Raw genomic sequence first — 14,875 nt, forward strand, 5'->3', positions numbered from 1 at the left:
CTAACACGCTGGCCAGTTTGCTGACAGTGTCGTTAACGGGGCCTGGCTCATGCTGAGATAACCCCACCCAGGCCAGTGGCTGACCACGTGAACTCCACAGGAGACTCTGAGTCTCCCCACTTGACCACCTCATCCTGCTTGGTGTTCAGAAGCCTACGCGCTAGACAGAAAGTCACATTCCATTTCCAAGGGCAAATCTTTTCATACTCAGGATGCAAATCTTGAAATACAAGGCTAAGATCACATTTCACATGTTTTTGAAGCAAACTACCTGATCATTAGTTTGATGTAGTCATGCTAGTGATTAACTAAGTTCAAAAATATTTCTCTATACACCTGGGTGAAATTCAGACAGTAAAGGAGATATGGGATTTTTTTTTCCTTGTTGGTGGTAATTTGAAAGATTAACGGAAATGAGAGGTGAAAATGGGCTTTTGCACCCTCCCCCAGACTTGGGGGATGGGCTGGGGCAGGCAGAGGCAGGGAGGAAACAGTTCCAACCTGCAAGCCAGGGAAGCCAACCTCTCTGCACCCTAGTTTCTTATGCTGAAATCCCAGGGGCAGAATAGATTTCTTTACGGCCCTTTCCAGCACAAAGTTCTGTGACTTTGAATTAGCAGTTGTTGCTTTTATCAAGCTATTTTTGTCTTGCTACCAATGAAACTTTTGTCATTTTATTTCTCATTACTGATTTTTATGGTTTGAAATGTTAAGAAGAGAATGCATTTAATAATAAAATGCTATTATTTTATAAAGTGGGCCAAGTGGTAAGGATTCTACCGACTTGTGCTGAGAATTGGGGGGCGATGCTGCTTGATTTCTGAAAACTACCCATGCGGCTCCGAACAGCTCTAGGGGCCCACAAAAAGCACAGCAGTAGCAGGCCAACTCCTCTCTGGATCAGAGAATAAATGACTGTTTTGAAGGCACATTAATTAGGCCAAGGGGACATGTTTAGCAATTGTTTCATTCTGTAATGGCAAGCAACCGTCCAAAAGGCTGAATGCATGTCCATTAAGCTCTGGCTCTTTATAGGATGTCCTGCTGTTTGCTAAACTTTAGCCTGGCCCATCTACTCTTCCTCGGTGCACAGCTATCATTTTCTTATTAATTTACTAATTAGAAATATGGAGCTATTGATCAGGAAAGGAATATGCGTAATTTCACGTTCTTCACAGTGTCTGGAATCCATTGCTGACATCCAAAAATTTTAAAATAAACAGTGTGGAAATATTTTATTTAGCCATATGGATGAATAATCACTTGCTAAATTGGAAGGAATGTGAATACGGCAGTCATTTAAACAAAGTCCATTATTATCCAAAGGCTACTTTTGGGTATTTAACACCAGTGTTAATCGGGGTAAGAGAAGTGTTATAATTTTGGGACATCTGGTGCATTAAAAGGCAGGCCTCCAGATTCCATACAATATCTTCAATTTCTATAGTTTTAAGAAGTGATACTTTCAGGACGCTCAATAATTTGAAGCTGACATATCCTGGCTTAGAAACACTAATTATCCTGAACAAGTAAATTCAACATATTTTTTCTAGTGACAAGATGATCCCACTTTTCATCCATAGCCTGTGACCTAGTAGATGTTCATGTTACAACCCAACCGGGGGAAAACCAGACTTCATCCAGCTTTCAGGTTTAAGCACAATAAAGGCAAAAACTATCTGTAATACAAACCTCACCTACCCATATCAGCAGTTACTGGAAGAAAAGCTCATTAGGTTTCAACCTGGAAAATGTTCAACACAATGAAGAAAACACAGAATCATGTTACATATTAGAGAACTATTTTGATTAACAATGGCAGCCAAACTCTCCTGGGAAAATGCACTTGGCCAAAAGTATTTTTTCCTTTTTTCCCCTGAAAATAAAGATGTGGCCCAAAATGCAGGCCCTGGACAGTTATTATATTTAAAGCAAAGGTGAGGCATCTTTTTAAAAGAATAGCTAAAACTTCTTCATTGAAGTGTGTTAAGAATGCCAAACTGAAACAAAAGGAACTAGAAAAAAGGGCTTTGGATTAATAACTAGGTTGAATTACTTAATCTTAAGAACAACAGAACAAGGGGATACCAATTTTCAAGTGATACAATATTTTGAACATGACAGTTGCATTGTGCTTTAACATTTCATGATCCAAAGTTGACTATAAATTAAGTAAAGAACTCTTAGGCTATACCTACAAAGACCAAGCATCATGCAAGGTTGGCCAGGGTCAGAGTATTTTGCGGAGACACTGGCAGAACATTAGTATGTGGAAGGATATCTTCTAGGAGATGGGCAGGTGATAGGGAATGCTGGGTGACGCAGTCACATAGCACACCCTACAAACCAGGTCTGGAGCAGACGTGCTTTAATGAAAATGGTTCAGACTGGAACATGCTTTCCCAGTTAGGAGCAATCTGGAAGGCTGGATTTGGGGCTATGTGTGTGCATGCTTAGTCATGTCCGACTGTGCAACCTCATGGACTGTAGCCACCAGGCTCCCCTTGTCCGTGGAATTAATTTTCCAGGCAAGAATACTGGAGTGGCTGTTCCTAGGCAAAATGAGCTCCCGAGGGCTTCTCTTCCTGGCCTCCCCAGTCGTACTTAATGTTTTCTTGGTGCTTTCTGGACAACCCTGCTGCTCAGTCTTAATGACTGAGTGATGACAAAGTAATGGCTTCCCTGTCCCTGTGGGTTCAAGCAAATGGTGGACAGCTTGCACGCCAGGGAAGCCACCCAGGGGCTCCATGCATTAGGTGGCTGATGGGCAAAATGAATTTTGAGGTCCCCTCCAATCTTGTGATTCTATGATTTAGAGACAGTTTATGAGTATTTGACTTGAGGAATAGTTAATGAAAGGGCAGAAGGATCTCTAGATGTTGTCATTCTCTAAAACATATCAGGGATTAGTTGCTCTTAAAACACTACTGAGGACGTCCATGGTGGTTCCAGGGGTTAAGAATCTACCTGTCAATGCAGGGGACATGGGTTCAATCCCTGGTCCAGAAAGATTCCACATGCCATGGGGCAACTAAGTCCATATGCAGAACCTGTGCTCTGCAACAAGAAAATCCACTGCAACGAGAAGCCTTTTGCACCACAACTAGAGTAGCCCCCACTCCCTGCAACTGGAGAAAGCCCATGCACCACCATGAAGACCCAGCACAGCTAAAAATATGAATAAATAAATAAATGAAATTTAAAATAACAACAACTACCGATAATTAAAGTTGGTACTACTAAATTCTGGAACTGAGAAATGTGAATAAATTTTTCTTGTCTCCATAAATCTTAACCTACAAATAAATGTATAAATATAATACACATACACTGCCAAGTAACTGTGCTCAATTTATACTATGACTTGGTAGTTTCATATTAAGTAGATAATGTTTATATACAAATCAAACTTGGGCTGACATATAGCATTTTGAAATTGGAAACTCAATTCTGTAAGTTCTCTGGTCCAGCTCCTTTCTATATTGTCATCTCAGTGACCTGTTTACACACTGGCTACTCCTATTCCAAAGCAAAGCCTACTTTTGCAAAAAATATTTCATAAGCAATCCATCCACACACCAGCATAAATTGTTACAGGTACAAGTACAGAGTTATAAAACAGTTGTTAATATTCCCTACCCTATAACTATGGCCAAAAAATACTTCTAAAATAGGCTAAAAGCTACTGGCAGCTGTTTCTAAGACAGAAATATCAGAGGTTGTTGCTAGTTTTATATTGGAACTGATACAATCTATTAGGGAAATAGCTTTTTGAATTGGGAAAACTCATATCCTCCTTTCAAGGTCAAGGTCCAAGTCTTAAAATATCTTGTGTTCTCAGCAACTTAGTACTGTTCCCAAATAGAAATGATGAAATATGTAGTAAAGCAGCTAAATTAGCACTCCCATCTAGAGTATGCACCAGGTAAATTAGCACATAAAAGCCCTTAGTAGTACAGTCTGGCTCTACTTCAAATAAATTTGATTTATTCTAAAATGAAAAAGAAATCACCAAACTTTCATGCACTTTACTTCTTGTTTATCACTAAATCATAACAAATTTCTTGAGCTCAGTTCAGGAAAGACACTGTAACAATTCCTCCCAAGGATAAAACCTCAGAAACAAAAAAGCTGCCAAGACTCCTTCTTCCTGTGAGAAATTATGACAGAAGAGAAAAAAGCTGCACATTATGGATGCTAAGGACCAAGCCATGATAAATCTGCCTAGTTAATCAAAAGAGAACCAGATCTAGTAGACGCTCTGTTTCCAAGGTCAGGTTGACCTTGGATTGCCCCTGGTCCCTCAGGGAGCCTGCACACATCATTCGGTAGCCTTGCTGGCTGCACAGGTGGGTTACTGGGAGAAAATATTGAACATTCACATATATGTTCAAAGTGATGGGAAAGAAATATCATATGAGGAAAGAAAGAACTCATACACTGCAAATAACACCATCTTCTCTATGCCTCCCTAAGAAGGAGCTTAAGATAAATTTTTGGGTGTAATCACAGTGACTGTCCTAACTTCTTAAATGGGTATGTCTACGTCTTTTCTTCTTAATTGTATTTCTTGTTCTAATTTTCATTTCATACAAACACACAATACATAGTATGTAAATACAAATAAATTAGTTTTTTGGTGTGAGAGGGTTTGATGTTTTAAGAACATTTTATAAAGAGGAAGTACATACACCTAAATCAATATGTAATTTAGATGTGTTAAAGCATTAATATTCAAACTACATTAGGGCAAGCAATCCATTTCGGAGTTTAAGATTATACATAACGTGGATTCTACTTTTAGTACATAATTTTCATACTTTATTTGAATACAGGGTATTTACTTTGAACATTAATATCTTACAAGAAAGCTGATTCCCCTTAACTAAATATTAGATTCAAGATGGTTTATTATTAATCTATTTCTAAGTGTGACTGAATAAGAGCTGACAGAACCTAAAGCTCTGATTTAACAGTGGAAGCCACTGGGGAATGGGTTTAATTTTGAAAAAAAATGTTGTTAAAATTTTTTAAGTTAACTATTTCAAGCATGAAAAATAGCAAAGCAAGTATAAAACAAACACCCAGATGTCTATTACCCCTAGTTTTGTTAAATGAAATTGAATTCTGAACAATATGGGCTTGAAATGGGTGGCTTAATAATGCGGCCTTTTTTTTTTAATAGTAAAAACTACAGTACTGTACAACTGGTGGTTGGTCAAATCTATGGATGTAGAACTGCAGGTATGGAGGGCTGACTGTAAGCTGCACACAGAGTTTTGATTGCACAGGGGATCAGGGCCTCCAAACCCCAGGTTATCCAAGGATCAGCTGCATTAACATTTTATCTTATTTGTTTTAGATTTCTCTTTCTTTTTAAAGAAATGGAGCTGGATTTTACTCCCCAATCCCTTTTTCTCCACCTGAACCCTGTATACGTAACCAACTATCCTGAATCTTTTATCATTTTAATAAAAAAATTTACCTTTCCTGCGTGTGTCTCTATCAAGAAATAAATTATAGCCTCAACCTGCATACTTTAACACTTGTACTATAGTATCATATTGGGTTTATCATTCTGCAAACAGTTGTAGAGATTTCTCTGTTGCTACAGATAGTGCTAATGCACTTATTTTAACCCTTTTATGTAGTTTCGCAATGGCACCCCACTCTAGTACTCTTGCCTGGAAAATCCCACGGACAGAGGAGCCTGGTAGGCTGCAGTCCATGGGATAGCTAAGAGTCGGACACGACTGAGTGACTTTACTTTCACTTTTCACTTTAATGCATTGGAGAAGGAAATGGCAACCCACTCCAGTGTTCTTGCCTGGAGAATCCCAGGGGCGGGGGAGCCTGGTGGGCTGCCGTCTATGGGGTCGCACAGAGTTGGAGACGACTGAAGCAACTTAGCAGCAGCAGCAGCACGTAGTTTCACTGTGTGAAGGTACTGCCATTTATTTAACCATTTCTCTACCAATGAATGCTCAGTGTTTCCCCCTAATATTCTATTATAAATAGTGCTGTCATTTATTCACCCTCCTGCAGAATGGTTTTTTCAGCTTGACCTCAAGACAAAGCATCACTGTTTCTCTGGGTTGCTCACTCCCCAAATTTGACAATTAAGCCCTGGCCATGAAATATTTCTCTCATTGCTCCCTCTTCTTCACTTGCCACTACCAGTGAATAGTACAAGTTATTATCTCTAGACTCCTAACCTCCTCACAGACCTCTCAGGTGCCAGGCTCCTCTACTTTAAATCAATCCCCTGCCCAATTGCCTGCTGGAAGAACTCATTTAAAAGCTCAATTGGAGAAGGAAATGGCAACCCATCCAGTGTTCTTGCCTGGAGAATCCCAGGGACGGGGGAGCCTGGTGGGCTGCCGTCTATGGGGTCACACAGAGTCGGACACGACTGAAGTAGCAGCAGCAGCAGCAGCCATGTCATGCCCCAAAATCCCTCCTTTTCCATCGGGAACACAAGTTCCCCAAACCAGGCCTGTGTTTCTCTCTGGTCCTGGTTTCTTGTAGAATCCCCCTTCTGCTGATAGCTCTGCTCCTAGATGTCTGTCTCCGAGCCTCTGCCTGCAACTGGAAATATACCCTCTCTGTACCCGGCCAATGCCTCCTGAACCCTTGGGCCACCTTCGGTTTCACACTAACCAGAGAACTTCCCTACCCATCAGCTGTGCTCCCAGAGCAACCTCGACTGAGCTCGGCACTTGCACTTTTCACTGACATTCACAGAAAATCACTTGTGCTCCACTGGAATCGAAGTGCTACATGAGGGCAGGGACTTTTATTCACTTTACATCTCCAATTACCTGGAGAAGTGTCTGAGATACTAATAGGCATTCAGACACTGGCTGAACTGAAGTGGCAGGTAGCCAATCCATTAAGCACAGTTTATTTTCATAACAAAGGAAACCAAATCTATTTAAAATGAGTAATTTCTTCAGCGATCAATGCAAAGAAATAGAGGAAAAGAACAGAATGGGAAAGACTAGAGATCTCTTCAAGAAAATTAAAGATACCAAGGGAACATTTCGTGCAGATTGGCTCGATAAAGGACAGAAATGGTATGGACCTAACAGAAGCATAAGATATTAAGAAGAGATGGCAAGAACTGTACAAAAAGGATCTTCATGACCTGGATAATCACGATGGTGTGATCATTCATCTAGAGCCAGACATCCTGGAATGTGAAGTCAAGTAGGCCTTAAAAAGCATCACTACGAAAAAAGCTAGTGGAGGTGATGGAATTCTGGTTGAGCTATTTCAAATCCTGAAAGATGATGCTGTGAAAGTACTGCACTCAATATGCCAGCAAATTTGGAAAACTCAGCAGTGGCCACAGGACTGGAAAAGGTCAGTTTTCCTTCCAATCCCAAAGAAAGGGAATGCCAAAGAATGCTCAAACTACCGCACAATTGCACTCATCTCACATGCTAGTAAAGTAATGCTCAAAATTCTCCAAGCCAGGCTTCAGCAATACGTGAACCGTGAACTTCCTGACATTCAAGCTCGTTTTCGAAAAGGCAGAAGAACCAGAGATCAAAATGCCAACATCCGTTGGATCATGGAAAAAGCAAGAGAGTTCCAGAAAAACATCTATTTCTGCTTTATTGACTATGCCAAAGCCTTTGACTGTGTGGATCACAATAAACTGTGGAAAATTCTGAGAGAGATGGGAATACCAGACCACTTAACCTGCCTCTTGAAAAATCTGTATGCAGGTCAGGAAGCAACAGTTAGAACTGGACATGGAACAACAGACTGGTTCCAAACAGGAAAAGGAGTACGTCAAGGCTGTATATTGTCACCCTGCTTATTTAACTTATATGCAGAGTACATCATGAGAAACGCTGGACTGGAAGAAACACAAGCTGGAATCAAGATTGCCAGGAGAAATATCAATCACCTCAGATATGCAGATGACACCACCCTTATGGCAGAAACTGAAGAGGAACTAAATAGTCTCTTGATGAAAGTAAAAGAGGAGAGTGAAAAAGTTGGCTTAAAGCTCAACATTCAGAAAACGAAGATCATGGCATCCGGTCCCATCACTCCATGGGAAATAGATGGAGAAACAGTGGAAACAGTGTCAGACTTTATTTTTTTGGGCTCCCAAATCACTGCAGATGGTGACTGCAGCCATGAAATTAAAAGACGCTTACTCCTTGGAAGAAAAGTTATGACCAACCTAGATAGCATATTCAAAGCAGAGACATTACTTTGCCGACTAAGGTCCGTCTAGTCAAGGCTATGGTTTTTCCAGTATTCATGTATGGATGTGAGAGTTGGACTGTGAAGAAGGCTGAGTGCCGAAGAATTGATGTTTTTGAACTGTGGTGTTGGAGAAGACTCTTGAGAGTCCCTTGGACTACAAGGAGATCCAACCAGTCCATGCTGAAGGAGATCAGCCCTGGGATTTCTTTGGAAGGAATGATGCTAAAGCCGAAGCTCCAGTACTTTGACCACCTCATGCGAAGAGTTGACTCATTGGAAAAAACTCTGATGCTGGGAGGGATTGGGGGCAGGAGGAGAAGAGGACAACAGAGGATGAGATGGCTGGATGGCATCACTGACTCTACGGACGTGAGTCTGAGTGAACTCCGGGAGGTAGTGATGGACAGGGAGGCCTGGTGTGCTGTGATTCATGGGGTTGCAAAGAGTCGGACACGACTGAGCGACTGAACTGAACTGAACTGATGGAGTATGTAATGAAAAATAATGTATTCAACCCTTTGTGAACAAGACATCTGTTAGCTGATACTTGCTCACTAACGAGTACAATGAATGAGACTAGAAGAGATGACTCTAGCACTGCAAGTGCCTTCTGAATCATTAGAGTAACTTGTACGAGCCACTGTCACAGCTGTGAGCACTGTATCATCATCTGCTACCTAGACCTTCTAAAGTCCTTTGCAATGCCACCATACACGGGCAGAGTCTAGATGGTTTTCAACACCTCCTTCAAAACAAGATCACATTTTGTACCCACCTGTGACCAGCTCCCTTACTTCTGCATCAATAGATTTTCTCAACAGTCGCAACAAGGCAGGTATTCCGCCAACATTCTTCATTGCTATTTTATTTTCATCTGTAGACTTGCCAAAAACAAGGTTTCGGAGGGCACCACAAGCATTCTTCTGAACTTCCAAAACTCGGTGGTCCAAAAGGTCAACCAGATGCTTGATTCCCCCTAACCTACACACCTAGAATGAAAAATATTAAGTAACAGGCCTAAGTGACATGTGGTCAATCAGAGGTCAAACAAAAGACAATTATGGAAAGATCACGGAAAACAGATAACTTCAGATCATTTCAAAAGGGTACTTTTTATTCCAAGAAACGGGCTTTATAAATTTTAAGGACACTCTCTAAGATGAAGCTCTTTTCACAGGTTCATGGCTTAAAGAAGGGAAGGGAGACCCTAGGTGGATTAAGGGCCACCTGCAGGTAGCACAGCCACACATCAGCCTCTGAACCTACACAGGGATCACGCTGTTGTTTCTGAGTGAAATGCACAAATACACAAGCACAGCGAAGTTACACAGGGTTGAAGAAATCACAGGAGGGGAGTTTTGACCCAAGTCATTGGCTTTCTAGAATTGTGTCTCTGGGTGGCTCTCCTCTTCTAAATTTTCTTCCTATTTGTCACTTCATTAGTATATTATATGAATATTTGGGGGTTTTTTCTACAGCATTCACCTTTAGGTCTGTAACTGTGTGTTGTTCTAAATTTTAAGGGATGAAAAAAACAAATGCTGCATGACCTTAAAAATGTGAAATCCAGCCAAAACCAGTGACTCACTATTTTCAATAAAAGCCCAAAATGCTTAAAATCTGAAATAAAATATTCATATATATTCAGAATTAGTAATGGCTATAAATCCTTTACTTAATTATGTGCTGGCACCAATCTTGACCAGAGTCTCATAAAATATGTGAGCTCACAAATACATATTATAATTTGTATCTAATAGATTTACAGAAAATACTTTTAAAACTGCAGGTTAAATTGATTTTGCTTCATGCTTTATAAATAAGGTAATGAGTGGACACATGATTTGAAAAAGCTAAATGTACTTCCAGAAATATCCCCATTGCAGCTTTTCCCAAGAAATATTGAAATGCACAGTTGAAAAGTAAAAGAGTAACTGTTCTCAAAACATGTCTTTTAAAGGGCCTCTAGACGCACTGGGCCGTTTCTCAAGCACGCAAGCACGCAGTTGCTAAATAGAGAGGTACTGCCCCCTCCCCGTTCCCGCCTGCGGTCACGGGCATCCCAGGCCCTGGTCCTGCACCTCCATCTTCACTTTGTTGTCACCAAAGCACAGGTGCTGCAGGTAGGCCGCTGCGTTCGCCTGAACTGACGGGAACTGGTGTTGCAGCATGTGAATGACTTCAGGCAACTCAGGGTCACGCCAGGCAAACTCCCTGCCAGAGAAAAACATGGCTTCAGAAAGGGCGGCCCGGGGTCTACCATAAACTGAACAAAACATCTGTCAAAAGAAAAGAGTGGAGAGCACAATAGGACGTTACAAAAGTCCTAAGAAATAAAAATTTAAAAATATACAGAAGTACTATTTTTCCACTGTTGAACATATCACAGATACTTATGATCTTAAAGAAATCATGATGCACAGAAAGAATCAGGGGCACAAAGGAGGTTCTTCATATGAGTTACTGTTCCACTTTTGTTTTCCTTCTCCCGATTCTAATTTTATGCCTTTCTGCCTCTGCAAGAGATTTGCAGGTGCGAGTGCAAGTGCAAGTGCACTTCAGCTAGCTGAGAAGATGCCACGTCTGGGGAGGGAGGAAGAAGCCTAGTGGAAATACCACGTGCCTGCTGGTTAATCAGAAATTTAGTATATATGGTTGCTCTTGATTATAATCAATATAAAACATGATAAATTTTTTTTCCAGTAATCCTATATCCAGAGAAAACTACTGTTTATGTTTCCTGTTGGTCTTTTTCCAACATACCAAGTGTGCACAAGTGTGTGTACAGAATTGTTAAAAACTGTATTATTATTAAGTAGCATGTAATATTTCCTGAGCACCTATTCTGTGCCAGGCACTATTCCAGGCATTTTATTTATGTTAATGCATTTATACTTAAAGCAGTCTTTCACATTTGGAGGCTGAAGCAGAAGTGCTAAGCGACTTGCCTAAAGACACCAAGCTAGTTAACAGCCGAGCAACATTTGAATCCAGGCATCAGTTTTCAGGTGGGCTTTCCTGATGGCTCAGCAGTAAAGAATCTGCCTGCAATGCAGGAGATGCGAGTTCAATCCCTGGATTGGGAAGATCTCTTGGAGAAGCAAATGGCAACCCGCTCCAGTATTCTTGCCTGGAGAATCCCATGGCAGTCTACGGGGTTGCGAAGAGTCAGACACGACAGAGCAAGCAAGCAATCAACTTTCAGAGTCTGTGCCCTCACCCCTGTACTAACCCCTTCCTCGTATAATGAGTATACAATCATACTACATATACAAACACATTTTCATACCATTAAAAAAAAAGATAATACTATATTGTCAGAATTTTCTGATGCCGTTTAAATGGCTCATTATTTGGTATCCTTGTTAAATGTGATTTTATCCTTATGTGGCATAAAGATAAGTTTCTTACAAATGATTCACAAAGCAACACATTTGCAAATTTTGATAATAGGATGGAGTAAACTGTTACAAACTGGTTCATCCTCTTCAAAGGGGCAGGTCATTTCATACCTGCACACACACATTCATCAGTGAATTCCTACCACAAGTGCCACAGTAAGTGCTGGAGATACAAACACTGAGTAAGACATGATTTTATGTACAGGGTCATGAATGCCAAGCTAAAAAAGCTTAGTCTTAATACTCTTAACATGAACTGTTACTGAGTTTATCTGTGTCAGATATTATGTCAAGAGCTTTACAGACGTTATCTCACTTAGCTTGACTGTTGCCCCATGAGGTAGGCACTATCAAACAACATTAGATATAGATAGACAAGGAACCTGGCATTAGTAATTAAGAGGTGGAGTTCAGTGGTTCATGTGTTGTTCTCCCACACAGAGAAAGTTACCTGGTGGAGGTTTTAAAGCAGAAGAGTGAGAGAATGCAATATGGTCACATTTATAAGGAAGATAACTCTGGTGGCCAAGTAGAGAATATACTAGAATCAGGAAAAACTGGTGGCAAGGAGACTACCCACCATCCCCACATTTGCTCAAAATAAAACAGGACCATCCTTGATTTTTCTCTTCCTTTTATCTTTCTCATCCAATCCACCTACAAACTCTATTAACTATATCCAAAATATTTAATATAAATCCAACCCATCTACTCTTTCCATCTTGGCTGAACCAATAACATGCCACCTGGGCTCACTGTTCTTCAAATATCACCCCTCCTTCGTCTATTCTTTGCACAGCAGCAGACAATCTACTTGCTGAAAACTTAAGTCAAGGATGAGATGGAGATTTCCAGTTTGGGGGATAGACAGGCACTAAGAAAACCACAAATACCGAGAGAGAGGATAACAACAGAAAAAGCACAGAATTTGGAGCTAGATTGCGTATGTTTAAGTCCAAGGTCTTTCAATTATGATGTGATTTTGAAAACCATTTATTTAGAACTCCAGTTTTCCCATCTGTAAAATAGGAACAATAAAACTATTATTTCTAACTTCTTCTTAGGCTGGTTGTGATGACTAAATTGTGGTGATATATATTAAAGTATTTTACATACTTAGAATTAGGATATATATTTCACTAACATTCATCAGCCCTGAAAAATGAACTATATATACTAAGTAAGGGCAGTCTGTGTAAAAGGCAGATTTTCACTTATGCATTGAAACTATGTTAACTGTTTCTAATGAAAATCTGTCTACAGCTTACTATATAAATCTACAAGGTAATTAGCGGAGTGCAAGGAGTGTGATTTAATCTTTCCTTGAAGACTCAATCATTATGAATATACATTCTGTCCTCTTTAAATGGTCAAGATTTCCTAGTGTCCCTGGGTGTCACTAAGGTGAGACAACACAAAGGTTGGGCTCCAGCTGGAGATGGGGAGTTAGGCTCAGCTGGCAACAACTCCAAACTTGATTTTCAGCAGAAATTTATCCTGGAAAGACTGCTATCAATTCATGGGCTGGCTGGATGGCAAGTTCATTTGGGCATGATGGTCTTAGTTAACTGAGGGGGAAAGACTGGAATCTGGAGATGCTAAAGAGGTTAAAATTTGCAGGGCAGGATATTGGGGAGGAGAGGGCTATGCAGAGGAGATGCTGCAAGTCTGTGTATGGTCTGCTCACAAGTTGTTAGTTGAGCACTAGACTGTATATTTATATATGAGCACTGCATATATGCAGGTTTGGTGGAGAGTGGAATGAGAACTGAACGCATACCAGGTGATGTTGGACTTCCAGCACAGTTACAGTACAGACCTTACTGATCACCTCAGCGTTTAGTCTCCACAAAGGCCATGTTTAGGAGTAACAACAATGCCACAGAGTAAGGGCCATGTGCTAGGGAGTGAGACAAATCTAAAATAGATCTGCGCTAGTAAGGAACAGAATCAATTGTGAACGGTCAAAGCACCTGTCAGTAATTCAGTTATTTGCCACAATAAAGCTTAGAACCCTAAGAGGAGACAACACAGAGTGCTAACAATGTGTCATCCACAACAACCAGGCTATAATTTAAAACTACAAGGCATAAGAAGAAACAGAAAAATGTGACTCTCAAAGATGAAAATAACAGAAACAGACTTACAGAAAACATAGATATTGGAAAGATCAGAGGATTTTAAAATGCTTTTTATAAATACACTCAACGACATAATGCAAAAGATGTATTTAAGGAGTGCATAGATGGGGAATGTCATCAGAGACATGAAAACTATTAAAGGAAAAAAAGCCAAATTGTCTGAAAAAAATTTCACTGGATGGGCTTAACAACAGATTGGAGCCCAAGGGAGGAAAAAAAAAAGCAAATCTGAAGACGGATTAATAAAGTCTTATATGAAGAACACAGAGAAAAAACACTTTTTAAAAGTGAGCAGAACTTCAGTAACCTGTGAGATGGTGTTAAGTTATTCCAGGAGGAGAGAGCGAATTTTGGGCCAGAAAAAAATATTTACAGAAATAATAGTTAACTATGTCCCAACTTTGGTAAAATCACCAACACATAAAGAATTTCAGTGAACCCCAAACAGGTTAAATATAAGAAAAATATAACTAAGGCTTGTTAGAGTAAAACTGCTAAAGGTCAATAAAAAAGAGAAAAAATATGAAAGTCAGTCAGAGAAAAGATACATTATTCTAATGAGAAAAATAATGCAAATGTTGGTTGATTTTGCATCAGAAACTACAGAATCTGAGGATAATGAACAATGTCCTTTTTAAAGTACTGAAAATGAAAGCTTATTAATCCTGAATCTTATATCTAGCAAAAATATCCTTTAAAAATTAGTAAATAAAAACACTTTCAGATAAGTTAAAGATGAGAGAATGTGTTGCCAGCAGACATGTAACACAAGAAAAGCTAGAGAAAGTTCTTTGGGCTGAAGGGAAATGAGTTGAGATGGAAACTAGAATTTATAGGAAGATGTACAGGAAACTATAAATAACTATGTAGGAGAATAAAAAGATCATGTTTCTGACTTCATGTAATTTTTAAAAAAGACAACTGACTATTTACAGTAAAAATAACAGTACCATATCATGGGCTTTACAATGTATGCAGAAGTAAAATATTTGACAATAGCGTAAAGATCAAAGAGACGGTAAATGGAATTATGCTGGTGACTGTCAGAGCTGAAGCCCTCCTCAAAAAGAATAACGTGAATTCTGTCTCACTGCCACTCCCACAGTA

At 39.9% G+C, this 14,875-nt stretch overlaps 1 protein-coding gene and 1 long non-coding RNA gene across 45 annotated transcripts in view; one reads left to right on the plus strand and one right to left on the minus strand.

Moving 5' to 3' along the window:
* Positions 1 to 14,875, minus strand: part of PKP4 (plakophilin 4) — a 259,980-nt gene that overhangs the window by 33,882 nt on the left and 211,223 nt on the right. For all 44 annotated transcript variants that reach the window (XM_069577451.1, XM_069577443.1, XM_069577448.1 and 41 more), the window contains 2 exons: positions 10,308 to 10,440; positions 9,002 to 9,215 (listed from right to left, as the gene is read on the minus strand). In XM_069577451.1, the coding sequence (XP_069433552.1) occupies positions 9,002 to 9,215; positions 10,308 to 10,440 (347 nt within the window). The remainder of the gene's footprint in view (positions 1 to 9,001; positions 9,216 to 10,307; positions 10,441 to 14,875) is intronic.
* Positions 1 to 14,875, plus strand: part of LOC138433936 (uncharacterized) — a 31,444-nt gene that overhangs the window by 2,295 nt on the left and 14,274 nt on the right. The gene's annotated exons all lie outside the window — the stretch shown is intronic.

Source organism: Ovis canadensis, chromosome 2 (assembly GCF_042477335.2).
Source record: "Ovis canadensis isolate MfBH-ARS-UI-01 breed Bighorn chromosome 2, ARS-UI_OviCan_v2, whole genome shotgun sequence".
Taxonomy (NCBI): domain Eukaryota; kingdom Metazoa; phylum Chordata; class Mammalia; order Artiodactyla; family Bovidae; genus Ovis; species Ovis canadensis.